This window comes from Cavia porcellus, unplaced genomic scaffold (genome assembly GCF_034190915.1).
Source record: "Cavia porcellus strain 051 isolate PalLab524CR breed Dunkin Hartley unplaced genomic scaffold, mCavPor4.1 scaffold_28, whole genome shotgun sequence".
Taxonomy (NCBI): Eukaryota; Metazoa; Chordata; class Mammalia; order Rodentia; family Caviidae; genus Cavia; species Cavia porcellus.
This window is the reverse complement of record NW_026947511.1, coordinates 42828663-42855802: the sequence shown is the minus strand read 5'-3', so window position 1 is coordinate 42855802 and position 27140 is coordinate 42828663. Positions and strand designations below refer to the sequence as shown.

General features: G+C 51.4%; 1 protein-coding gene and 1 long non-coding RNA gene across 5 annotated transcripts in view; one reads left to right on the top strand and one right to left on the bottom strand.

Annotated features, from left to right (window-relative positions):
- Kif6 (kinesin family member 6) overlaps positions 1 to 27140 on the bottom strand; it is a 301789-nt gene that overhangs the window by 115762 nt on the left and 158887 nt on the right. For 3 of the 4 annotated variants that reach the window (XM_063238936.1, XM_003473663.5, XM_013156868.3), the window contains 3 exons: positions 26169 to 26274; positions 25463 to 25601; positions 21400 to 21618 (listed from right to left, as the gene is read on the bottom strand). In XM_063238936.1, coding sequence (XP_063095006.1) covers positions 21400 to 21618; positions 25463 to 25601; positions 26169 to 26274 — 464 coding nt within the window. Of the gene's footprint in view, positions 1 to 17952; positions 18462 to 21399; positions 21619 to 25462; positions 25602 to 26168; positions 26275 to 27140 lie in introns of those variants that run through there. The other variant, XM_063238937.1, reaches the window with a different exon arrangement.
- LOC106028530 (uncharacterized) lies at positions 1076 to 10515 on the top strand. The gene is made up of 4 exons (XR_002792223.2): positions 1076 to 1577; positions 1967 to 2168; positions 2724 to 4168; positions 10070 to 10515. It is a non-coding gene; the product is annotated as an uncharacterized LOC106028530 (long non-coding RNA).

Below are 27140 nucleotides of genomic sequence, written 5' to 3'. Positions count from 1 at the left end.
CCCTCCACAGGCCGGGCAGGTGCCCAGCTCAACTTTAATCAGCTTCCAAGCATGTTTTTCGTATCAAGGGAGTTTCAAAGGGGAGGTGAGATGGGGATATCAGAGACACCAGGAGTGCCAAATTTATTTAGGCAAAGGAAATAAAGGTAGGGAAAAAAACTGGCATTCTTGACTCCCACACCCTGTCTGTGTTGATGGTCACTCCAGGACCTAGCAGTCGCCAGGAGCATTTTTAGCAGAGGAGCTAAGTGCATTCCCGAGGAGCCACAGAACAGACAAATCGCTGCAGCTGAAACACTTTCCACAGCATTCCTGCTCTTTTAAGGCTACTAGTTGAGGGGTAACCATATGGGACTGTATCAGGCTCTGCTTGCACATCGCCACCCTCAATAAAGTACAGCCAGCGTGGGATGGATTCCCCCAGGCTGCTGGTTTGCAGTGGCAAGCAGGCACAGTCGCCTGGCTTCTGGGAGAGCAGGCTCCTGGTACAAGTGGGGAAGCCCAGCCGGGTTCCCTGGGGCCTCGGCACTCCTCAGCAGCACCCTCTTCCCTCTGCCCCGCCCCAACCCGAGATGGAAGCTTCCCATAGGGCTGGTGAGCTGACAGTCATCGCTGTCCTTCGTTCCTGCTTCCTCAGTGGCCACCTTTGTGTCTAGTCCAGTCTGATTTATGGTATCTTGTAGGAAGCAGGGATTCGGTGGGAGGTGAGTGGCTTTATGCCAGTAGAAGGGGTGGGGGTACTGACCGGTGTGCTGTTTAGCATCTTCTGAATTTTTCTGATTAGTGAATTTGTCTGTCATGGCGTTTCTGTCTGGACTGTACTCTAGGGAGAGGAGAGGAGTGGACAGGCAGCAGTTGCCTCAATTGGGGGACAGAGGGTGGGGAAGCCCCGAGTCTCCTGTAAATGTGAAATGCTCTCTGCATACCCTAAAATAAATGCACCGGGATACCCACAGTGGGCTGGGACTCCCGAGCAGGAGATGGGTACAAGAGCCAAGTGGGAGCCATCTCATCTCAGGCTGCCGGACGGGGGCAGCTTGGGCTACATCACCACCTTCCCATCCTAATTATTTCTTCGAGTCTGTCTTTCTCTTAAGCATCAACCCATTTTTCTCCTTTCATTAAACCCCTAGACTTCCTGCTCTGCATCTTCCGATCCCATGTAATCCCCATCCCCTCCTATTTTGGCGCCAGTGACTGAAGGAGAGCTCTCGGGGTCCCTGGGGTCTCACTAGTACATCACATTTTGTTCACCACCAGGCTGCTGGATGGCCACATCCCTGGGACATGACTGCAGTGGCTTAATGGGTCCCCATAAGAACAGTGATGGAACAGTACTAACGTTTTTCAGCTCCTTCCTCTGCTCCACGTCTACCCTAAGCACTTCCTGTTAACCCACAGTGGTACCATGTCCAAGAGCACAGCGACCTGTGGGGAGAGAAGCAACTTCCTGTTTCCCCCCTGCGCAGTGCAGTGGAGCCCAGACCCCGCCCCTGCTCTTCCTGCTCGCTGGCACTGGAGGGAAGGATGCTTAGAGAAGGGCGAGCCTCTCTTTGCAAGTCTAAGATAACCAGGGGGTGAGTTAATCTATTTTTATGGGAACATCTCGTTTATGGAGAAACTACTCATTATAGTCAATGTCTAAAGTCAACGGAAGCCATTTAAATAATGATAAATTACTAACATTTTGACACTGAACTCATACTGATGAGTATCACTTTGTGAATTTATTATGTGGCCACAAGGAGTCGAAGCCTGTGCAAATGCAGGGTTTCGCTTCAGGAGCTCATCCCTGTGTTTGAGACCCCTCAGACAACTAGAAAGTCTAGGACATTCTATTCTGATTTATAGGGTTTAATCAAATTACTTAAAAAGTCTAACACTTGTACCAGATTTATAAGACTGTCACCATGTTAGATGAATTGCTAGGGTCACAAAAGTAGGATTTTGAACTGCTGTTTTACAGCTTGACGTGCCTGGCTCGCTAACGCAGACGGCTTGAATGGAGAGGCCCCGAGGGCGCACCCGGCTCCTCTGCGAGCTGCAGCTGGACGATGCTAAAGATGGAAAACGGCTGGTCCTCTGCAGACGCCCTTTTGCAGTTTCAGTGAGTTCCTCAGTGACAGGAGCCAGCCTGCCAAAATGTCAGCAGCAGGACCCGGTCCAAGGTAAATACCGGCCCTGTGCAGCTAATGCACTGGATCCGAGCTGTGCCGTTCTGGTCCGAGGTGACTTTCCCGTCCAAGAAAAGCAGATCTGGTGGCGCCCAGGTTGGCACAGCTGTCAGAGAGACAAGTCAGGCCCGTGGAAGCCCATTGTCGTTAGCCGAGTCTGGGGAAGACCTAAAGGATGGCAGGCTCCTTGTGGAGCCCTGGGCCGGCACTCACAGACGCTGTGTTTAACTTCCCCATATCCCAGGCAGATGTGTCTAAGGCGAGGGCCCAAGGCTTGGATCCATTTACCAATCAGTCCATGTTAGCATGGATTTCTTAGCATCTAGTCTACGGCAGACTCAGAAACTCAACTTGTTGCATGTGAGAAATGCTGTCCCGAGGGACAGGGAGCTCCTTGTGGTCCTCCCGAGTGACCCAAGTCACTCTGATCAATCCTTTGCTCTCCCGTCCTTCCTTCCCCTCCTCTTCCTGCCACCAAGTACTCAAGCTTCCTGTTTCCCAAAATATTCTTCTTACACAGGCCATCTCCCTGTCCTTCTTTCTGTGCAGCCCGGGTCCTCTTGAGATCCTCTGCCCACTTCTATCAGCAAACATCTAGGAAACACATTATGAACTGGTCGTAGCTACAACCTCAGAGCGGTCATTTGGGACACAGGCTCGGTTGTTCATCTTCAAAGGCAGGTGCCTTTACAGTCCTATAAACTAGGGCTGCAGACGCCTGCAGAGATTAGAATCCCATGGTTCTCAACCTGAAGGTGCATCAGAGTCCTATGAAGAACTTGTAAGGATTCTCTCTGCCAGTTCTGCGCCTGTGTTCACAATCTGGCTACGTGGGGCTCCAGATTTGGAACCAAGAAACAGCGGCCACCACAGAGACCAAGACTTTCCCTCCCTCCCAGTTCCCGGTGATGATTCCAAAGCCACCAGGCCAGGAAGTCATCTGCCTCAGGCTCTATGAAGTCGGGGAAGGGGAGAGCTGGTCACCTGGAAGGCAGAGGCAGGGACAGAACAGCGAATGCTCTTAGAAGTGAGGCTGTGACGAGAGGAGACGGGGAAGGCGAAGGCTGATGGCAACTACCAATTTCTTCCAGAACAAACTGTTCTAAGATTTTGGTAGGGTACCAGAGAGTAAATATTTTTTTCCCCATTGTGGGCCATGCCGACCCTGTTGCATCTACTCATGCTGTGACTGCAGAGCAAAAGCAACTTAAACAGTACGTAAACAAGAGGACAGGACTGTGTTCCAGTAAAACTTCATTTATAAAAACAGGGGCCCAGCCTCAGGCTCGGGGCCATATGTTATCGAGCCGACGTAATGAATATATTCAAACAAAATTACAGAGGAAGAAGAGACGGGAGGTCTGGGTTCTAACTGCATTTGAACGCATTGTTTTGAAAAGCAGCGGGTAGGGGAAGCTCATTAGCACACTCTGCGAAGGGGGCTTCTCTTTCCCCTTCAGATGGAGAACACTGCCGTGTTCAAGCCCAAAGCTTTTCTGGAGCTACAGAGAAGGGGGAATAAATGGGAAAAAGACATATTCATTAAAAAGTTGATCAATGCTTTGGAAGCAATGACTAACCATCAATGCCGAGAACACGGCAGAGAGAGGCTGGAGAAAAAAGCCAAGGATTTGGAGGCCAAAGACCTTCACTGTGACCTGCGGGCCGCACTGGGCAGTGGGAACGTGGTGGCCAAGGTCCAGCCCTTAAGGAAATGAGCCCCAGGACGGGACAGGCCGCTGTCAGATGGCTCCGGCTACACGGGTCAGATGGCAGAGACCCAGGGGAGGGCGACCCGTCTCAGCCTGAAGGGAGGGCAGTTTCCTGGCGGTGGCAACATGCAGAGCTTTCAAGGGAGAAGACGATGTTTCTTACATAAAAGGAAGAGGGGAATGGGCACGACAAGAAGAGGGCAGCGGCATGGCACGGCCCGTTTGGCAGCCGGCACCTACGATGCACCCATGCAGAGGAGGCGCCCAAACGCCTGCTGAACGGTGAGTGAAAGAGCTTACAGGGAACACAGGGACCCATTCACGTGAAAGGATGCTACAGACAGGGACACAAAGAAAAGACTCCCCCACACCTTCATATACACAGGATGAATAAGCTACATAATTACATATTATTTATGTATTTAAAAATAACATAATTAAGTCTTATCCTTTAAGCATGGTGATATATAAACATAGAATATATCATAAACAGTAGTAAATATATCATTTATGTACTTGTCTCATTTATATTTTATATATTTAGGTTAATCTGGATTTATATAAAAACAAATATATTAATAGTATTTATGGCACATGCATAGGCATATAAACTAATATATTACTTATATATTTAAAATAATATTTAATTTAAAAATAAATGACAGCAGTGAAGTGGAAGGCAGGGTCTCACACCCTGTTACTGCGGGGGTCATGGAAGGGGTCTGGACTGTTAAAGGGTGTTGTTTATCAGGCTCTCCCTTTTTAAGCTGAAAGAGTAAATATTCTAAGGCAGTCTTCACATGGCTGCACCTCTACTGGCAACCAGGGAAGGCTCTTATGAATCCTTAGCCACCGCAGCAAGCCTTGATTTCGGAACCAGTCTGGGGAGCCACTGAGCCCCCTGGGGCTGTGGCCTGCTCTCTGCCCCCTGGTTAGATGTGCGCTGCCCCTGCTTGGAGAGGCCCTGGAGAGTAGCAGTTCCAGACCAAACGTCCCCCCAACCCCTTCATGGCCCCCTGTCCTGACTCCTCTTCCAGGCCCCTGGGAAACTACTGTGCTGCAGGACCCAGCGTGCTTTTCCTCAATGACTTCTGTTTACTGTAGCTGAGAGAGAAGCTGACCCGAGAAAAACACACCGAGAAAGAATGGCGGCTGCCACTTCCGGCTTTGGCTTGCTTTTTTATTTTATTTGTTAATATTAGAGATTGAATTCGGAGCCTTTGCAATGAGCTCTACGCCCAGACCATTTGATTTTATTTTATGGATTTAAATGTTGAGACAAGGTCTTGCTAAATCCCTAAATTATCCAGGCTGGTCTCAACTTGCTATCCTCCTGCTTCGGCCTCCCTGAGTGCTGGGATGATAGCTGGACGCACCCCATGTCTGGCTCAGTTTAGTTTTTTGAGGTGTTTATCTCCTGGACCCAAGTGAAACTACCACTGAGCCATTCCCGGCGCAGGATAGAAGAGCTGTAATTTGGGTGGAGTAACCCAGCCGCCATGGCAGGTTTTACAGCTAGGGATTAGGAGAAGACGGGACAGAGAGGGATAAAGAGAAATCGCACACTGGCTGCAGCGGAATCCGCACACAGAGGAGGGCCTTCCTCTCCTCGGTCATTTCAGACACCGCCTAGGACACTCACCTGCCCCCACGGGGTGAAACATGTGGTCTTGGGCCGACACCAGGCCAGTCTGCAGGAATGGCTCATTGAGCAAAGAGGCCGTGGGGCTGGGCTGGTGAAGGCCTGGGGTTCTGTGTCTCAGGCAGGGACTGACGGTCTCGCAGGTGTGTCTCATTTCAGCAGAGTGGGGTAGTGAGGTTTTGAGATGAATGCAGTAACCAACGGGGTTCTGACTCCTGCTTAGAAAGCTTTTCAGAGGCGCCTCTCTGCGGTAGAGCTAGGCTGTCTCCATCAGCTCAGCGGGGCTCAGTGAGTCCGGAGAGAGCAGGAGACTCTGTGTCCTGTCTGCTACCCTGCAGGACGTGGTCAGAAAACCATTGTGGACTTCAGTGAGAAAGATGGCAAAGAACCCACATCAGGCACAGCGTTGGTTTCCATTCCTAACGCCGCTCTGGTCCTGCTCATGTTTACACAATGAAGAGGGCCGAGAGCGTCCACCAGAGAGACCACGAAGGGCAAGAGAAATGCTAGTGCATCCATAGCTGCAGACTCAGTGGAATGGGAAAACAGTGGAAATCTTACCTATGAATCAGCCGATCGGCCTTTCAGAAAGCCCTGGGTCAGAATGGCGGGGCACTCACTTATGTTAGCCCAGACTACACAGATGAGAACAGGACAGAGGGTAGCAGAGAAACACAGGAGATGGAAGCCTCGGTGTGCATGCTGTGTGGCTGGGGGGTGCTGTGTATACCGTGTGTGCCGTGTGCACTGTGTGGCTGGGGGTGCTGTGTATACCGTGTGTGCCGTGTGCACTGTGTGGCTGGGCATGCTGTGTATACCGTGTGTGCCGTGTGCACTGTGTGGCTGGGGTGCTGTGTATACCGTGTGTGCCGTGTGCACTGTGTGACTGGGGGTGCTGTGTATACCGTGTGTGCCGTGTGCACTGTGTGGCTGGGGGTGCTGTGTATACCGTGTGTGCCGTGTGCACTGTGTGGCTGGGGGTGCTGTGTATACCGTGTGTGTCGTGTGCACTGTGTGGCTGGGGATGCTGTGTATACCGTGTGTGCCGTGTGCACTGTGTGGCTGGGGGTGCTGTGCATACCGTGTGTGCCGTGTGCACTGTGTGGCTGGGGGTGCTGTGTATACCGTGTGTGCCGTGTGCATGCTGTGTGCCTGGGGTGCTGTGTATACCGTGTGTGCCGTGTGCACTGTGTGGCTGGGGGTGCTGTGTATACCGTGTGTGCCGTGTGCACTGTGTGGCTGGGGGTGCTGTGTATACCGTGTGTGCCGTGTGCACTGTGTGGCTGGGGGTGCTGTGTATACCGTGTGTGCCGTGTGCACTGTGTGGCTGGGCATGCTGTGTATACCGTGTGTGCCGTGTGCACTGTGTGGCTGGGCATGTGGTGTATACCGTGTGTGCCGTGTGCACTGTGTGGCTGGGGTGCTGTGTATACCGTGTGTGCCGTGTGCACTGTGTGGCTGGGGGTGCTGTGTATACCGTGTGTGCCGTGTGCACTGTGTGGCTGGGGGTGCTGTGTATACCGTGTGTGCCGTGTGCACTGTGTGGCTGGGGATGCTGTGTATACCGTGTGTGCCGTGTGCACTGTGTGGCTGGGGGTGCTGTGCATACCGTGTGTGCCGTGTGCACTGTGTGGCTGGGGGTGCTGTGTATACCGTGTGTGCTGTGTGCATGCTGTGTGCCTGGGGTGCTGTGTATACCGTGTGTGCCATGTGCACTGTGAGGCTGGGGGTGCTGTGTATACCGTGTGTGCCGTGTGCACTGTGTGGCTGGGGGTGCTGTGTATACCGTGTGTGCCGTGTGCACTGTGTGGCTGGGGGTGCTGTGTATACCGTGTGTGCCGTGTGCACTGTGTGGCTGGGGGTGCTGTGTATACCGTGTGTGCCGTGTGCATGCTGTGTGCCTGGGGTGCTGTGTATACCGTGTGTGCCGTGTGCACTGTGTGGCTGGGGGTGCTGTGTATACCGTGTGTGCCGTGTGCACTGTGTGGCTGGGGGTGCTGTGTATACCGTGTGTGCCGTGTACACTGTGTGGCTGGGGGTGCTGTGTATACCGTGTGTGCCGTGTGCATGCTGTGTGGCTGGGGGTGCTGTGCATACCGTGTGTGTCGTGTGCACTGTGTGGCTGGGGGTGCTGTGTATACCGTGTGTGCCGTGTGCACTGTGTGGCTGGGGGTGCTGTGTATACCGTGTGTGCCGTGTGCACTGTGTGGCTGGGCATGCTGTGTATACCGTGTGTGCCGTGTGCACTGTGTGGCTGGGGGTGCTGTGTATACCGTGTGTGCCGTGTGCACTGTGTGGCTGGGCATGCTGTGTATACCGTGTGTGCCGTGTGCACTGTGTGGCTGGGGTGCTGTGTATACCGTGTGTGCCGTGTGCACTGTGTGACTGGGGGTGCTGTGTATACCGTGTGTGCCGTGTGCACTGTGTGGCTGGGGGTGCTGTGTATACCGTGTGTGCCGTGTGCACTGTGTGGCTGGGGGTGCTGTGTATACCGTGTGTGTCGTGTGCACTGTGTGGCTGGGGATGCTGTGTATACCGTGTGTGCCGTGTGCACTGTGTGGCTGGGGGTGCTGTGCATACCGTGTGTGCCGTGTGCACTGTGTGGCTGGGGGTGCTGTGTATACCGTGTGTGCCGTGTGCATGCTGTGTGCCTGGGGTGCTGTGTATACCGTGTGTGCCGTGTGCACTGTGTGGCTGGGGGTGCTGTGTATACCGTGTGTGCCGTGTGCACTGTGTGGCTGGGGGTGCTGTGTATACCGTGTGTGCCGTGTGCACTGTGTGGCTGGGGGTGCTGTGTATACCGTGTGTGCCGTGTGCACTGTGTGGCTGGGCATGCTGTGTATACCGTGTGTGCCGTGTGCACTGTGTGGCTGGGCATGCTGTGTATACCGTGTGTGCCGTGTGCACTGTGTGGCTGGGGTGCTGTGTATACCGTGTGTGCCGTGTGCACTGTGTGGCTGGGGGTGCTGTGTATACCGTGTGTGCCGTGTGCACTGTGTGGCTGGGGGTGCTGTGTATACCGTGTGTGCCGTGTGCACTGTGTGGCTGGGGATGCTGTGTATACCGTGTGTGCCGTGTGCACTGTGTGGCTGGGGGTGCTGTGCATACCGTGTGTGCCGTGTGCACTGTGTGGCTGGGGGTGCTGTGTATACCGTGTGTGCTGTGTGCATGCTGTGTGCCTGGGGTGCTGTGTATACCGTGTGTGCCATGTGCACTGTGAGGCTGGGGGTGCTGTGTATACCGTGTGTGCCGTGTGCACTGTGTGGCTGGGGGTGCTGTGTATACCGTGTGTGCCGTGTGCACTGTGTGGCTGGGGGTGCTGTGTATACCGTGTGTGCCGTGTGCACTGTGTGGCTGGGGGTGCTGTGTATACCGTGTGTGCCGTGTGCATGCTGTGTGCCTGGGGTGCTGTGTATACTGTGTGTGCCGTGTGCACTGTGTGGCTGGGGGTGCTGTGTATACCGTGTGTGCCGTGTGCACTGTGTGGCTGGGGGTGCTGTGTATACCGTGTGTGCCGTGTACACTGTGTGGCTGGGGGTGCTGTGTATACCGTGTGTGCCGTGTGCATGCTGTGTGGCTGGGGGTGCTGTGCATACCGTGTGTGTCGTGTGCACTGTGTGGCTGGGGGTGCTGTGTATACCGTGTGTGCCGTGTGCATTGTGTGGCTGGGGGTGCTGTGTATACCGTGTGTGCCGTGTGCACTGTGTGGCTGGGGGTGCTGTGTATACCGTGTGTGCCGTGTGCATGCTGTGTGGCTGGGGGGTGCTGTGTATACCGTGTGTGCCGTGTGCACTGTGTGGCTGGGGGTGCTGTGTATACCGTGTGTGCCGTGTGCACTGTGTGGCTGGGGGTGCTGTGTATACTGTGTGTGTCGTGTGCACTGTGTGGCTGGGGGTGCTGTGTATACCGTGTGTGCCGTGTGCATTGTGTGGCTGGGGGTGCTGTGTATACCGTGTGTGCCGTGTGCACTGTGTGGCTGGGGGTGCTGTGTGGCTTGTGCAGCTGTGACTGAAATGATTCAGTTGCTGTTATCTGTGTTAAGTGATGAAGGCTCAGCTGCTCTATCTGTCAGATCAGTGGATTATAAAATACTGAGTTGAAAGTTTCATTATGGGGAAAAGCAATTGAACACTGTATGAGTTGAGATACGAAGACCTACGCTGCACAGCTTTGTGAAAAACAAGATGCCAGGTAACTGCTTGGGCTCACTAATATACATTTCCAAGAAAGAAAAAGCAAAGGAAACCACGCATATCAGCTCGAAGAGCAGGCAGTGCTTGCACATCGATGGGGCAGCACTGGTCGGGGAATCGGACCTGAAGGGCGAGGTGGGTGCTGCAGGGCGCTGCTGGCAATGACCCTGCTCTGCTGCCTGCTGAGTTTGTGGGTGAGGCCTTTCCTGAGCTGCAGAATGTCATGCAAGCCATCCCCGGGGGAAATAAAACTCCTCAAAACGATCTGTAAACATCTAATGGCACGGTGCAGAAGGGATCCCATGCTCTGAAAACTACAGTAGCTCTGAGTTGGTTTTCGTCCTGCAGGGCCGACAGAGAAGCTGGCGCCGTCCATAGCTGTCTTTCTGCTGTGTCTGCTCGCTCGGATATGGCACTGGAGAAGACACACAGAGATAAGCCCTGGACCATGCTCGCTCTGGCTGCCAGGAGGTTCCTGAGAGCCGTTTGCCTATCTTGACTATTGCTGGCCAAATTAGAGTGGAGGTTATTTCAATGCAATAAAATAATATAAACCATATTAATATTTCAGTTTTTAGCTTGCGGAAACTTTAGAGTATTTCTGGGCCACCTTATTTCTAAGTCTTGGTTAAAAACTTATTTTCCAAGATATCTATACACAAATGCCTGGGCTCTAGGAGCACACTCACAAGGTAGGAAGCTTTCTATGCTGGAGTTTGAGCCAGTACGAGGCATCAACAATAAGCTGAAGGCCAGGTGGCTGCCTACAGTATTTCCAGGAGGATTCTACACGCCCCGGGACACATTCATGAGTAATAGTGTGTGTTCTTCAGCGCCCAGGCCTCCTACGAGGTGTGCACAGGTATTTGGGGGCAGGAGTCTAGCTGGGCTCTATAATATGCCTTTTCCCCTCCTTGTTGTAGGAACCTGAAATTTTACCAGTCTAGAAAGAAAGAAACAGAGGAGAGAGAAAGTGTTGAAAGTTTCAGGGTTTGGTGTCATATGACATGTATACCCTCCTGTCCCCCCAAACAGAAAGGGACCCGCAGAGGCTGTGCCTGCCCCCCCACCCCAGGGACCTCCGTCCCCCTCTTCCTTGGCAAGTTCTGAGGCTACCTAAGGGTGGAGCCGACGAGGCAGCATCATACAGAACAGAGCCACGAGGAGGGCTGACAAACAACAGGATTCCCACATCAACTTGAGTTCCAGACGATCAGTGAATAGGTTTTTTTTGTCTGTACTCAGTTAGTACATGGACCTATTAAAACATAAAATTAGTCGCCCATCTGAAATTCAAACGCAACTGTCCTCTATCTAGTTTCATTTGCACTGTCTGGTGGATGACAGAGCCTGCCCAGCAGTGTGAGAGCAGTGCTCCCCGAGAGCCACAGCCCTGCGAGGCTCCACGTCCAGGAAAGGGGAGGCTGTAGGATCCCCAGGAAATCTCTGCACCAAAATGAAGCCGAGAGGCCAAAAGCGAAGCCCTTTATCAGTTTCCTGAAACACAGGTCACGTAACTGGCCATGAAGGAGCCAGAAAATCTAGACCAGGATCAGCGCGGGATGCAGTGAATTAGGGTTTCTGAGCCATGCTTTCCAGTGAGGGAGGTGAAGAGACAGGGTTACCGGAGCCAGAGGGCTTTCGGAACAACGGCTGAGCTTCTAGTCAAAATACAAACTATGTGTGCATGGCGGGAAGGGCTTTTTCCCCTTGGGCACCCACGACAGTTGTAGAAAAGACCAGTGACAGTAGCAAGCCAGGAAAACCAAGCAGCCTTAACCGTGTAGGAGGGATGGCATCAGAGCCATCAGTGGGTGTTTTATAAAAATCACGTCTCATGCTACAAATAAAGTCAGGGTTTATCTTTCAGTTTACAAAACATATTCCCTGCTGAGCCCTCTGGCAGAAAGCACTGTTGTCTTTGTTGGTATGAATCCCAGAGCAGCTGCCTGATACAGGGAGTGCTGATGGAATTCTCAGATTCCGGGGGAGGCAGACGCTGCTGCTCGGTGATCACTGTCTCTCCCCCGGGTGGGGTCTGCGTCCCATGTGGACAGGGGCAGTCACAGCGGGCACGCTGTCAGATCGCACATTCCAGCGTGCTCAGCTCTGGGCCTGACCCAAATCAAACAGGCTGGGAAAGGAATTCGACTTCTCCTGCTTCAGTGTCTTTGTGTCACCTCCAGAGCAGGCTTGGGGGAGGAGGGCTTTGAACATTGCTGACATGTTTAGGGACGTGTCATTTAGGAAACACAGTACTGGCTTTATAAACACCTAACAGGAACAGCCCATCTCTCTGGAGCCTTAAAGCCACTGCCATGGTGCAGGACTGGGACCAAGGCTGTGTCCAGCAGAGAGATGAGCACATGAGGTCATAACTATGGCTTTCCTGGCATCCTGGACAGAGTTATGAGAGAGAGAGGCAAGAAAGAGAGAGAGAGAGATACAGACAGAGAGAGAGAGACAGAGAGAGAGACAGAGATGCAGAGAGACAGAGACAGAGACACAGAGACACAGAGAGTCACAGACAGAAATACAGAGAGACAGAAAGATAGAGACAGAGGGAAAGAGAGACAGAGATAGACAGACACAGAGAGACAGAGACAGACAGAGATAGAGAGACAGAGACACAGAAATACAGAGAGACAGAGGAAACAGAGAGACAGAGATAGAGAGAGACAGAAACAGAGAGAGAGAGACACAGAAATACAGAGAGACAGAGACAGAGAGAGATAGAGAGACAGAGACACAGAAATAGAGAGACAGAAAGAGGAAACAGAGAGAGACAGAGACACACAGAGAGACAAAGACAGAGAGACAGAGACACAGAAACAGACAGACCGAGAGACATAAACACAGAAATACAGACAGACAGAGAGAGGAAACAGAGACAGAGAGAGAGAGAGAGAGAGAGAGAGAGAGAGAGAGAGAGAGAGAGAGAAAGAGACACAGAGAGACAGAGAGAGTTGCTACTGGCCAAGGTGACAGAATTTGTGCTTTGGCATCCCAAACTGGAATGCAGAACATTTTTTTGGTCATAAAATGGCAAAATAGTGATTAGATTATGCATTTCCTACATTTATCCAGCTTTGTGGGCCATGTTACTGTGGCGTTACTCGACGCCTATAAAGTTACATGACTGGGCTGAGCCAGGGATCTCGCTGGCATTCGGGAATCCCGCAGAGTGGCCGAGGTGGCTGCTGTGATGTATGAGAGTGACAGGCTTCCTCTGCAGGTGCTGGGAGGGCAGCAGGGCAGTGGCCTCACTGTTGGCCGCTCTGGGGGACTTTTGTGGGCAGAGAGAAGCTTCCTCGCTGTACTGTGCTCCTTGAAGGGATCCACTGGTTGGTGGGCATGCAGGTCAGTGGGAGGTCACCTGCCATTGGCTCAGGAAACTTGGAAGGGTCAGCCCAGCTCCAGAGCCCTTGACCAGGTCACCTGAGGCCTCTGTCGCCTGACAGAGTTGCAGCCCAGTTCACCTCCTCCCTCCAAGCCCTGAGTGAGTCTGTCTCTCGGCCCCTCCAGTGTGGGTCCCCAGGGCACACCTCAATAAACAGACTCTGCTCCTGGGAAACCAACCTGAGCTGTCTGAGACAATGCAGCCAGCTCCCAATAATCAACTGACAATAATGTTTTATTGTGATGCTCAACAAAATGAAAATTACCTTCATGCTGACCCAGTCTAAATGTTTACACACTTTAAAGAGCCAAAAGATAAGGCTCTCATGCCCCAAAGCATCATTTTATTTGAAGACAAGTACACCACTTGGGCCGCTGGTCCCCATGGTTGTTTGGCTGAGGTACCCCCAGGCTGGAGCACAGAGTCCCCTCCCCAGCACTTTTAGAAAGGAGCTCTGAAGAACAGCTGGTAACTCCAGCGCGGCTCTCCTCCAGGCTGAAGAAAGGAACAAGCCAACAACCCAACCGGAGAGCTTTCCCTCTCCGGTTCCTCCCATCTGACATATTGTCCTCCACCTTCTCCTCACTGTCCCCGGAGGCCCTCACATCCAGTCGGCCCCCTGCTCTCACTGACCATCATCAACCAGCTTTTTTATCTGCCTCCAAATGCCCGACCTCGGCATCACCCTGGGCACCGGAATGTCCAAAAGGAACAGGTACCCGTTTTCCAAACCCCTCAGTGCCTGCTTGATACTTCTGCTTCTCTGGATTCTCATGAGCTTAGATGCTGTGGTTCCCTACAGATCACACCTTCTTTTCTTCAAAGGACCTGGAGCTGATGGCTGGCTGGACGATGTTTTGTAGGAACTCTCAGCTATACAGGTCCCTTTCCAGAGCTTTCGTTATAGTGAAAGACAGCTGTGTTCTCCGGCTTATCTCCCCTGCCCGGAGAGGCGCTCATGGGTAGACTGGTAGGCGGAGAGAAGGGCGGATGGGGTGGACAGACAGTTAAGTAGACAGACAGGGCAGGCGCATGGGCGCACATGGGCACTGGGTCCTGTCTGACCAGATGTTAGAAGCCGAATTCCTTTGAAGATCAACTTGCTTTCCCTTAGATGACACACTGACCTTCACGTGTGTTATTTTGCTTGTTTTCCTGCGTGAAGACCCCACTGGAACACAAAGACTAGGAGAGACAGGAACCTTTGGAGGTGGGCATGAACCTTGACTTTGGGTCTGAAAGTGGAGATCGGCCTGCTCACTCACGCAGGAACGTGTGGCCCCCGTTGACTGCAGGTGCCTTTTGTTAATTCATCTGTAGACCTTTCAAATACAAAGGACGCAGAGGTGCGCTTCTCGGAGGAAATGTGTGGGACACACCCGGACTTCACTGTTCCTGGTCTGTGTCGTGAGCTGCAGACGTGCGACTGAACCTCGGAGAAGGCGATGGTGCATTGGTGGACTGCTTCTTTACCAGCACTTATTGATAAGCAGTGGCTTCTGGTCTCCAGAGCCATCCTTTGCACAAAAGTAAAGCAAAGCCAGGCTGAGGTGGATCCCACGGATGCTTCCCTCTCCCGCTCTGCGTTCTGAGAAGTGGAAGGGGTGGAAGAGACAGAGCCGTTCTCTGGGCCACAGGAGCTGAGCAGCCCTCCTGGGGGGCCTCTGCACGTCAGTCCCTGTTAGTCCCACCCCCACTCTATTGTATCTCCTCAACCACTGCTTGGTTTCCAGCCCCTTCATCTCTAATTCTCCCCAAAGAGTGTTCTTTCCACAACATGGCCCTGCTTCTCCACGCAGAAATGTAAAAAATTAAACAACATGCAGCCGTAAGAGTTACACTAGGAAGTTCTATCAATTTCCTGTTCCTCTCTCTGAAGCCACTCCCCTCGCAGTGTCTCATTCATCTTTCCGGCCTTGTGTCTTCTGACTTCCTGTACACCTCCAATGTCCCGGTTAAAAAAATAATCCCATCATCCCTACATGGTTTTTCCGTGCTCGTGTGTCCCCGAGTTTGGAGCTCATTCTCCTTTCTGAAGTTTCATAATTAGTTGTAAAATGACAAATTCTAGTTGTATGTATTCATGAGGTATGAAGGGATGCTAGGCCGAATGAACTGATCAATATGTCCATCAGCTCAAATAATTACTTGTGTGGCAAGAGCATGTGAAGTTCATTTGGAAATGCCCATCATTAGTCACTGTAGTCATTGTGTTTTTCAGTGGATCTCAAAGGAAAGGAAAATGTTACTCTTGACCGTCCTGCCCAGACCTGGCAACCATCCTTCTTCTTGGTGCTTCTTTGAGTGATGTCCCATCCTGCGTAAACGAGAATCCCACAGCGCCTGCCTTCCTGTGCCTTGCTCGTGTCACCTAGTACAGTGCTCTTCAGTTCCATCCATGTTGTCCCGGATGACAACGCGTAGCCTTCAAAGGCTGAACTGTGTTCTCTTTTATATTGAAGGAGTTGATCATGGTGACCCCAAGTACAGTGATCTGGAATATTGCTTATTTCAGGCTGGGAATCCTGGAGAGACGATAGGTGCAGACAGGGCTGTCGGACCTGCATTTTTCTACAGACGGCAGGTCACCAAGATTCCCTTGGGCAAGGTGGCTTCTCTGCTGGAGAACCCATCGATCACTGTGCTTTCCCAGGGCTGGAGACCAGATCTATCACTGGACACGGATTGCTGCTGCAGTGCATCTGAACAAACAAAGCTTCCATCTATCTCCCGGTGACTCTCCCCAAACTTGGTTCTGTAATTTCTTCCTTTGTCCTGTAATTTGTTCACATATTTATTGTTCTTTGTCTCTCTGGCTATTTCTTCAGATCATCACTCCCTTGGGAGGGCCCCCAGGTCCATGTAAGAACTACTGAAACTTATATGCATGTCTCCTGTTAATTTGTCTTGTGGTAGTTTGGTTCCCAGACCCTGCTGAAGATCCCACCTGTGAGCGAAGGTGGCAGGAAGTGACGGCTGCTTTTCCTCATGTGTATCCACGCTACATTTCAAAAGTCCCTGCATCTGTTGGTGGGACTTGGCTTGGCTGTGCTGAACAGGGCTGTCAGGAGCATGGAGATGCAGACACCTCTTTAACACACTGACTTCAAATGCTCTGGGAAGAGTTCCAGAGGTGGATTTCTGGGTCTTACAGTGGTTCTATTTTTAGATTCTGAGGAACTGGCATGCAGTTTTCCTAATGGCTGAACTAATTTACCTTCCACCTATAGCGCATGGGTTCCTTTTCTGGCACATCCTTGCCAACACTTGTTACTGTCCATCTTTTTGATAACAGTTATTTTGCTAGGTACGAGATGAAATATCACTGTGGTTTTAATTTGTATTTCCCTAATGATTAGGGAAGTACTTTTCATACGTCTGGTGGTAAGTACTTTTCATACGTCTGATGATGGATTAGAAAAATTTATACTATTGAAATGTCCATCTATAGATTCAATATAACACCTATCAAAATTCCCATGACATTTTCATAGACATAGAAAAAATTCTTAAAAATTCACACAGATTCATAAGAAATCTCAAATAACCAGAGCAATTATGAACCCTGAAGAACAAAGCTAGAGGAATCACAATACCTGATTTCAAACTATACTACAAAATTGTAGTAATTAAAATGGTGTGGTACTGGGATAAAATATACTCATCTGCAAATAAACAGGATAGGATGAACTCACATGTGTACAACCCATCAAGTTTTGACAAAGATGTCAAGAACATATGATGGGAAAGGATAATCTCTTTAATAACTTATACTGGGAAACATATCTATGTCTATCCATAGATAGGTAGATATAGATAGACATGGAGAGACAGATGGTCCCTGACTTATGAACATTTGAGCTGTGAACCTTCACAGGTGCACTGTGTGAGGCTCACTCTGTCAGCTTATGAATAAATCCTACTTATGAACAATTCTCATGCAGTGGAACTCATTTGCAACTTGAGGACTTTTATATCTAAATATATATAGAAATTGGACCCTTATCTTACACCATATGTAATAATAAATACAAAATAGGTTAAAGACTTAAATGTAAGACCCCAAGTTGTAAAACTCCTAGAAAAAAACAAGGGACAAAACTATCTATCATCAATCTGATGAATTACAAAAATTTTACCTGCACCCAGAAGTGCAGGTAACAAAACTTAAAATAGACAGTGAGATGACACAGGTAAAAAGCTATTGCACAACACGGGAGACATTAGAGTGAAAAAACAATCTATGAATTGGGAGAAAATATTTGCAAGCAACATTCCCAATAAAGGATTAATATCCAAAATATATAAAGAACTCAAACAACTGTACAGAAGGAAAGCAAACAATCTAGTTAAAAACAATATAAACAGTCATTTCTTGAAAGGAGACACACAAATACATTATTTTTAAAGACTGAAATATTCTACCCTAAACCTCTGAATCTCCAAATTCTGCCAACCCTCTGGGACCTCATTTCCCTGTCCATCTGCTGACCCCTTTGACTTCCACATGTGTTCCCAGCACCTCATAAAACACTAGTTATTTCGCTCTTTGCTCTTTGGCTGCAGTCTCCACTATTCAAACGTAAGGAGTTAGAGCCCATTTTTCAGTTCCCTTTGGTACCTTGGGCCCTTCCATGCACAGAGCGGGGATTCAGCAAATCCTCCAGGAGTAAGAGAAGAGGCTGGTGCTTTCAGGATATGCTCTGGCTCTTAATTCACTTGTTTTTCTTTCTATGGTGCAGGGGGTGCAGCCCAGGGCCTCCCGCATGCTAGGAAGCCCCTGCCACTGTGCTGCTCCCTTCCACCTTCTAAACCCCCACGGCAACACCTGTGATGAACAGGTTCTGTTAGCGTCTCCCAGACAGAGGATGTGGTGAGTCACGGGAGCCTTGGAAGACTGACTGGCTCCAGGTGGCCATGGGGAATGGGCAGCCAGAGAGCTCAGCAGGAAAGAAGAAAACAAGAAAAACCCCAAAGCACTCAACCTTAGAACTTCTCTTTATTTAAGAGAGAACAATATGAGTCTTTTCTAACTGTGGAGCTGAACAATCCCTCTTATTATTTCCAAGAAACCAAACACACATTTAACCTCCCAAACAACAAAAACCCCCAAGCCACTGACCTTCCTGGCTTCACCAGGGCAGCTCTGCAGGGCTCTCCAGTGAACCCTAAACTCAGCTTCACTTTCTGATTCAAAGGGATTCCTTTCAGCAGAGTGGAGGCGAGCGGGAGAGGGTGGGCTGAGGGAGGCAGCCTCACATCGCCTCAGAGACAGCTGGATCCACTTGCTTTCGGCATTAGAAACGGCTCCAGGGATAGTTAATGGAAACTGGGCAACACCTACACGATACAGAAAAACTTCCAAAACAACGGGCTTATTAATTTTTTGGGACTTGCTTTAGTTTACATAAGCTTCTCCTGTATAAAACATTGCAATCATAAAAGTCCAATCGGCTCCTGGAATCTTAAACATTGTAATTGATGATCCCATTACCTGTTGCTCTGCAGCCCTGATAATTATCCACAGCGATCGGCATCTGTTTGTAGGGTGCCAAAAAATAAAGTCGATCTCCATCAACCCCGTCCCCCAACGTTTAGATCATTACCAGTCCACTTGGGAGCCCACTTCTACCCAATTGCTAGAACCGTATCCAGTGACAGAACAAATCAAAAATCCTTTCAACTAGAAGGCTCTTCTCCAAAACTTTTACCTCATTTGTACTTGGACTTTACGAGCCATTTCCACTATTTTTTCAGCAATTTTCTGTTCAAGTAAACTTAATTCGCTCTCCAAACAAAACTACAGTTCGTCTTGATAGCAGTATCAAGGGAGGAAAAGAGGCACCGAGGCAGAGGGATGTAATCGTAAGGGAGGAGAGGGAGGATGCGCTGCTGTGGGGAGGGAGTCACGAGACGGCGAGGCTGTGGCCAGAAGGGACAGAACTAGGCAAGATGTGGCTCATGGCAAGGCGGAGGGTGACCCTGGAGGAGGCCGTTTCTGCACAGGCACAAAAACGTGTGTCTTTGCTCCCTCCTTCTGCCACCTGCCCTGGGCGTCTCCCTCAGGTGCTGACTGTGACCCTGCCTGCAGCAGTGCAGGGGCGGAGGGTTCAGAACCACGACTTTTACCCTGGGACAGAAGGCAGATTAACGAAAGACACACGTAGCAGTTTAATCACAGTTTTACATGACACAGGAGCTTGCAGAATGAAGACCCAGAGACCCAGGGACAACTGTATTTTTCTGCTTAGGGAGGAGGACAGCCACGTAGAAACCAGACCGGGCCAAGAGGTGGCTCTGATGTAAGAGACTGAAGCGGGCGGGGGCCCAGCAAGGTTCACATTTTCCTACGTCTCTGTGTGGCCTCCTTTCCCCCACCGAGAGGGAAGGATTCCCGGGATGAGGAACTTGTGACCACGATCAGACAAGGTGGGTCTGAGAATCTCTTTAGGAGCCAGCCTCAGGGAGGTGGGCGCAGGGTAGAGTAATTTCTAGGTTTTTATGGCCAGCTTAGGGAGAAGGAGGTTCTAGTTTCTTGGGCCTGGCTTGCGGAGGAAAAGGGGCCAACGGAAAGGAGAGCAGGAGGAGGTCAGAAAGGGTTTGCTTCTGATGCCCTTCCGATGTGCTTGTGCTTGGGGACACAGCACGCCCGAGCACAGTACTGTGGTGAGCTGTTCTCCACGCTCCAACCTGGAGTCCTCCCAGGCCCACTGGGCCAAGCACCGTGGCCCCACGGGGGACACTCGCTGCTCCTCACCTCTGGGCAGAGCCTCGCCGGCCACTGGATCCCAGTCCTCACCCTACCTCACCCCCACGACTAACGGGCCACCAGCCTTGTCCACTCAGCCTTCTCTCCATGCCCACCTTTTAGCCTGGACCACTACCGTGGCCTGCTAGCGGGACAGGAGTGCTGGTGTCAATCGGTTCTGCACAGGTCGACCACTTGGCTTCCCAGATGCCGAGCAGGCCTGCTCTCTTCACATCCCGGAAGGCTTAGTCCACCGCCAAGGCCGGAGAGCTCCGAGAGCAGCGGCTTCCCGCTGCTGACAGCGTCGCTCCCTCTCACACCTTCCCCTCACCCCCCCTGGGCATCTTTCCAGTCTTCGTTGGCCGTGCGGCCACTGGTACGTGTTCCCTCGTAATTAACAGGAATACTTGTGCAGCTGACTAATGGGTGGCTCTCTCTCCTGTCAGTCTCAAGCACCCTGCGGTCAGAGATTGTGCCTGCTCACCTACATCATCATCTTCAATAGGGAGATAAAACAGGCTTCTCTCGCAGGTTGGGCTTCAGCGAGTTCATGCACACACACACTAGCAGAGCCCTGGGAAACCTGGTGTGCGTGACAGCTGTGTGGCTCTGGCTGTCATAACAACAATTAACAACGTGCCCGGAACAAACCAGGTGCTCACAAAGTGTACGTGAAATGAAAGGAGAGGGAATAAATGGATGGCTAAAGGTTCACCAGCCCAGATCGTCCTTCATTTGTCCCCCAAAGCAGCCGCCATCCATAACGCAGGACAGCAAAGCCATTCCCGCATGAAAAACCAATGATTTTTACTGTCTGCTGCCGCCATGAGAAATGGTACCAGAGCACTTTGGTTTTCCTGGGGTTATAAATTTACTGTCCTGGGTTGTGGAAGGTACGGGAATACGATGTCGCAAAATACATCTCTCTGCTCCTAGTGAGGATTTTGTTCACTCACATGTGCGCTTCTCAGTGAGCCCCTGCTCTTTAAATATTCCCAGGCCAGATCCTTTGGAAAGCAAGGCACAGCACGGAGTCCACCCAGCAAATATTCACACGGAAATGTCAACGCACGTTGCCAAAACACGGGGAGCGCCTCGCCCCCTTGCCCAACTCTGCCGAACCTGGATAAAGCCCTGTTAACAGATCGGCCTTGAGGCTGTGGCCGTATTTCCCAATTCTCTAGCTGCAGGCGACCCAGCTGGATTTAGACATAAACACAGCACCATCAAACGGGCAGTTGGGCACCCGCCTCCCCCGCCCCCGCCATCGCAGGAAGGGATTTCCTCCCTTTTCCTGGAGCAAATGTTCTACCTTTTCCTGGACCACCCACTTCCGCCTGTGGATGCTGTGAAAATTTGTACACGGTTCTCCTCAGTTTCGTCATTCATTTGAGGAGCTACTATTTCATTTAAAATCTGTCTAACAAATACATTGTTAGTCGTTCATCTGTGCACATTGAAAACACTAATGGCTGCTCTGCTGAGAGCCACACTACGCAATGAAACTTCCTTGAAACTTAGTGAACTGACCTGTTTTCCTGTGCAGCAAACTGGATCTGTACCCGGAAACGCCGGAGTCCTGGGCCTGAGCTGGAGCCCAGGATGGTGACGTCCTCTGTCCTCCCTGTGGGCTCCTGGACGGGGCGGGAGAGGCCTGGCAGGGTCTGGGCTCACTTCTGTCCATGCTGGGTAAGTGGCCAGCATCGTGAGTTTTCTTCTTTTCCCTCTTTAACATGTTGACCAGAATATCTAAAGTTTGACTTAAGGATGCTGCGATTCCCAGATTACAATGATCAAGATGCAATGATCTCATAAGATTTGCCACCTCATATGCGGTAAGGGCTGACTAAAGAAGAAATTTAACGCCCCCAAGTCCTCTGTGCAGTGGCACACAATCTAGGAGGCTACTACTAGAGCCCCATGATATGAACAAATAGCAAATTCAGAGGTCCTTAAAATGTTCTGAGTATAAGCAAGTTGTCTCAAAATCTTTACAAAAGGGTTAAGAGAAAGCAAAACAAACACTGCGTTCTAGTAGGCCGTGGAGCTGTGTCTGTATCTGTGAGTAAACTGGTCTTTTAACAGGGAACCCCCCCCCCCCGGCCTGCACCCCAGCCCTGGGCACACAGCTGCTGAGCACACAGCTGCCCAGGAGACAGTGGGAGGCATGGAGAGGCAGCGCAGGGAACCCCTCACCTGGCAAAGGGCTGCAGTCAATCCTGGGGCTGGTGTGACAAATGTGGAGCCAGGGCACCAGCCACCCTATGTCCAACACGTGCTTATTTAAAGTAGATCTAAATGGGAGCGGAAAGTTTGCATAAGTATTGGGCTGGAATTTGCAGTGGGTGATCGGCACGGATACTTTATTGTAGGGGGCCAGTTGGCTAAGCCCAGGGCATGATGGCAGGGGTGGACAATCTCGGGAGCCATTAGTCCCACTGTACTCTACCATGTCACTCCTCATTCTGGCCCAAGAAATCCAGAGCTCCGGGAGGTTCTGCTCCCTCCACAGGAGGAAAGGCTATCATCGGTCTCTCTTGAGACTCTCGGAACTCGGATGCACACACAGTGAGATGGGCCCACGGCCTTCGACACCCCTGGAAGTGCCTTTAAGAAAATGCGAGTCCCAGGAAGTGTCGGGGTGCTGCTGCAGCACGGCTGCTGCTCAGAAATTGGGGGTGGGGTGCAGGACTGAACTTGTTCTTAGCAATTGATCTCCACTTTCCTCAGCTTTAACTCTGACTTGCTGGTGATTTGTGAAAGCCTACTCGGCCTTTTTCTCATAATCCTTGATCTGGCTCCTGCACCTTGCCTCAAAAAAAAAAAAAAAAAAAAAAAAAAAAAAAAAAAAAAAAACAGTATTTGACAGCAGGGTTCTAACATCTCAGGTCTAGGCCTCAGCCGAATGGGAGGACAGGGCTCTGCTTTGCACAAACTGATTCAGACATCACCAGACACTTCCGGTAATCCGGACCCTGCATCGGGGAGATCCAGCCCTTTCCTCACTCGGCGGGGCTTTCTAGGCTGGGTGTGTTAATCTGGGCACAGGTGTAGTGTGTTAATCTAGGCACGGGTGTAGTGTGTTAATCTGGGCACGGGTGTGGAACAGCTGAGAGGCAGACTACTTGCTTGTTCTCATGCAGCACAAGTCCTGCTGGGAACGCAGTGTGTGAACGCGTGAGTGTGCAGGGATACACAAACCCTCAGGGAGGACCAGAGGCCGGGTGGCTGCTGTCCACGGTGCACTGTAAAGGCCTCTTGGTGTGACGGGGAGGGCTGAGATCTGGATGACAACACAGACCAGCCAAGGAAGGCATCATGGAAAAGGCTAAACCCCTGGGGAGAAACGTCCCCAGCGGCGGCTCCCAATGCTGCGGCCTTACATTGCTCCGTCTTCCCATGTGCAGGAGAGACCCCACACATGCGGTCACACCCAGGCTGAGTAAACCCCGTGGTGGGGGGCACCGGGACTGTACACATGGAGTCGGGCACAAGACAGGAGTCAGGAAGTCAGGATAGGCCTCTCCAGGTGGTTTTTCTTTCTTTGTTTCTTTTTTCTGAGACAGGGTCTCACTATGCAGTTCAACAATCTTGGAGTCACTGTGTAGCCCCTGCTGACCTCAAACTCAAGGTGATCCTTTAGCATCAGCCTTCCCAAGTGCTATGATTACAGGCGTGCGCCATCACGCCAGGTGCCCTCCAAGGGTTTAATTAGAGAAGATACGCTGTGATTTACATTTCATAAGGATCCCAGCTCACACTTATCCTCCTGGCCAACTTCTCCCCTGCCTCTGCCCTCTCCGCCTGCTCCCCACCGTCCTCTGATGGAGGCCTTTGCCTTTGTGGCACGGGAGGCCGTCTACAGGGAAGGTGCTCCTAGGTGAGGATGCTGAGTGGTCACAGAGCTAACGAACGGACAGCTCAGGTTCAGTCCAGCATGGCGCTGAGCTCGGTCCATGATCTGTCCACTCTGACGCCTGAGTCTCAGATGGAGGGAGCCCCGTGGAACACTTCACGGTCAATAAGGCATTGAGTGCTGTTCCACACCAACAGCGTACCGGATGCACCCGCGCAGGAGGGAGAGGATGAATGTCTTTGACCTTAATTTTAACATAAACACAGCCCAACAAGCCCAGACTATTCTCTCTCTGTCCTGTCTCACTCCGTCCCCCTGCGCATGCACATGGCCACAAGCCGCTGATAGCAGCGTTTGGGGGCGAAGAACCTCAGCTAGGACGGAGGCCAGGAAAGCAGCAGCGCTCAGGCCGAGGGCCAGGCCCGGCTGTCCCTGGAGATAGATGGGGTAGGGGAGAGGAGAGGAATGCGAGGGCCACAGCGCTGCGCAGGCGCGGAGGCAGGGTGAGGGGTAGGGTGGCTGGTGGGGAGCTCGCTGGGCAGTGGGGTGCGGCTGAGTTACTGCTACTGGCCGGAGACCAAGGCGACCGAGACTACCCTGAGCCTGACACGCAGGCTCTGCTGAAGCTCAGCTAGAATTAGATGCTGAAGCTCATCAGGCAGTGCGCCTACTTTGTGTTCTGTTTGTTTTTTCACGTCTTTCTTACTGGATTTCCTGTAGGGAGGCTATTTTTATGCCTTTTGCACAATAGCTGATGCTGAAGTCTTGACATCATTTAACAAAATGGAGCAAAAATCTCTGTTTATAAAGGGCTGGCCAAAATGATTTCGCATGTATGTGCAAATGTGGCAAATGCCACGAAAATGTTAAGTCTTACAAGGCGCTGGAAAGGTAAAACAAAAAATAGCTCTGAAGAAATATCAGGGAGTTCTGAGGTCTCACCGCCCGCGGGGGCTCTTTAGAAGTCACCGCCTTGCCTGCAGCTCGGGACGGAACGCGCTTGTGGGCTGCGACCATTTTCAGCACCCGAAATACACCGCTTCTCGGAGCCAAGAAGGGTTCTGTCTTGAGTGCTTATCTTATACTGACTTCCAAATTTGGGAACATTTTTAAGAGGGGGAACTCAGAGCTATAGATCGGGCTTTTAAATAAATGAAGAAGAAGAAGAAGAGGAAGAGGAAGAGGAAGAGGAAGAGGAGGAGGAGGAGGAGGAGGAGGAGGAGGAGGAAAAGGTTACATTGAAATCCTTCTCTGTTCCTCATAGCCAAATACCATTTGCCCTGTTCAGTCCCCATCTGAGTCTCACCCACACACCAGCCATAAATTCTGGGCTGTGGGGAGGTTGTGGTCAGCCCAGTGTCCGGTCGGCCAGCTAAAGATAACCAGCGAACTTTTGGGATCAGGACTGGAACAAACAGAGCACCACAGAGCAGTCCAAAAATACATTTTTTAAAAAAGGACTGCTCAGAGATGGTGTACCAAAGCGCGTACTTCTCCCATGAGCCGCGATGCTCTCTGTACGGGTGACTGGGTGGCAGCAAAGGGGCCTGTTTGTCTTTATAGCTCCTCCTTTTCCTCATCAGCACACCCCGTCTGCAGGAAGAACGTTTTGACCTCACAAGAAGGGGCCAGGCGGGGCACGAGCTCGGGTGGCCGAGGAGGAGGACACCTGTCCTGTCCGTCCCCCTCCTCCAGGCAGGAGGCACGGTTCCCCGCCCACGGCTCCAGAAAGGATACTGATCTCGCTGTCTCTCTGCTTCAGTGTGTCCTGGAGCTTTCTGTACTCTCCCTCTCTCCGGGGCTCTTGGCTGTCCTGGCGCTCGGCCTCGGAGCGACCTGCATCCTTCTCGAGGACCTTCTTGTCATTCAGAAGTTTCTGGAAGATGAAATGAAAGCTGGGTGTTACATCTCTGCCCCCCACTTTGTGGTTTCTCCGATTCTCTCTTCCCTTTCCCGCTGCCCTGCCCTGCCTCCCTTTACTCCCTTGCCCAAGCTGGGCAACTTCTGCCCCCACATCATCTCCTTGGGACTCCCTTCCCTTTCTCCGTGGAGCCACGCACATCATCCATCCCCCACGGGTGTGCACAGGTGTAGGTCAGGGACCAGTAGACGTGGGTAATATTCCCGCTCCCTCATCACAAAAGGTAAAAACAAAGGTGGAGAAAAACTGGCCAACTGTAACAATAAATCAAAACTGCTTTAGAAATGTAGGCAAAGATCTCTGGCAAAAGAATGAAAAGCCATGGCCTGAGCCTGTTTATTGCCGGGTCAGAGACTCGCTGGGAAGAAAGTGATGTTCTCAGCCTCGGTTCAAACTGACATCATTGCCCGGATGTGGGAGGCTGGACCCCAGCTTTTCAGGGGTTGGTGGGCTACAAGGGCTTTTACTGCTGTGTGAGCGAGCCAGGAAATGGCTTCTATGGGAGGAAACATATAAATTTACCTTTAAATGATGAAAACAGTGGTGAATTTTACGCATATCAGCGCCAACCTCTAGTCTGCTCTCTGGATCCTGGTCTTCCAAAAAGGATGTTATCAGTATTTCCAGCCTAAAAATGCAAAACGCAGGAGAAGCAACTATGAGCGAGAAACTTAGAAATCCTAACGGTGTTTCTTGGTTGTTTGACACTTGAAGTACAGGTTATAGTTCCCGCGTCTTCATAGAAATACCGTTATCTGATTCAACAGTAAAAATGAAGGGGAAAACATATTTATTTATTTAGTCTTTTTGAGGCAGGGTCTCACTATGTGGTTCAGACTGGCCTTGAGCTCTCTTTGTAGCCCAGGCTGGTCTCGAACCCGCAGTGATCTTCCTGCCTCAGCCTCCCGAGTGCTGGGTTTACGGATGTGCACCACCATGTCTGGCTTAAGAATAAGCACACTGGGCTCATTTCCAGCGACTTTTCACAGGCAGGGTTCATTTTAAGAATCCCTTGATTTCTGCACCCGAGCTACATCTCAGTGGGGTTTCTCTGCCCTGCGCCTGGCTGTCACACTGAAAATGACAAGATTTTGTTGTTAGTTTTATTAAAATTCATGCCACCAGCCTCTGCTGCCACCTCTGTGCTGCTGTACTCATCTCTGCTCTGCTTTCCAGGTTGACTCGAAGGTCTCCCAGGCCTGCTCCAACCTTCCCATAACCGCAGCCCCACCGCTCCTGCGTCCTGCCTCAGTGCAGCAGCTTCCGCCCAGACTGAGACAGTCGGGCACCGGCTGCTTGCTGCCTTCCCGGTGAGTCCCGGAGCTGCCGGCCCAGGCCCTCTTCCTGCGTGCCTGGGCCCAGGACTGGGTCTTCCTCCCCCAGGCTGCCCTCGTGATCACCTCCCTCCTCCCAGTCGCCTCTCCACGCCCCTCTCTGCACTGATGCTCTCTCTGCGCTTCTGATGATTTTCATGGCTTTCCTAGTCTGAAAGGA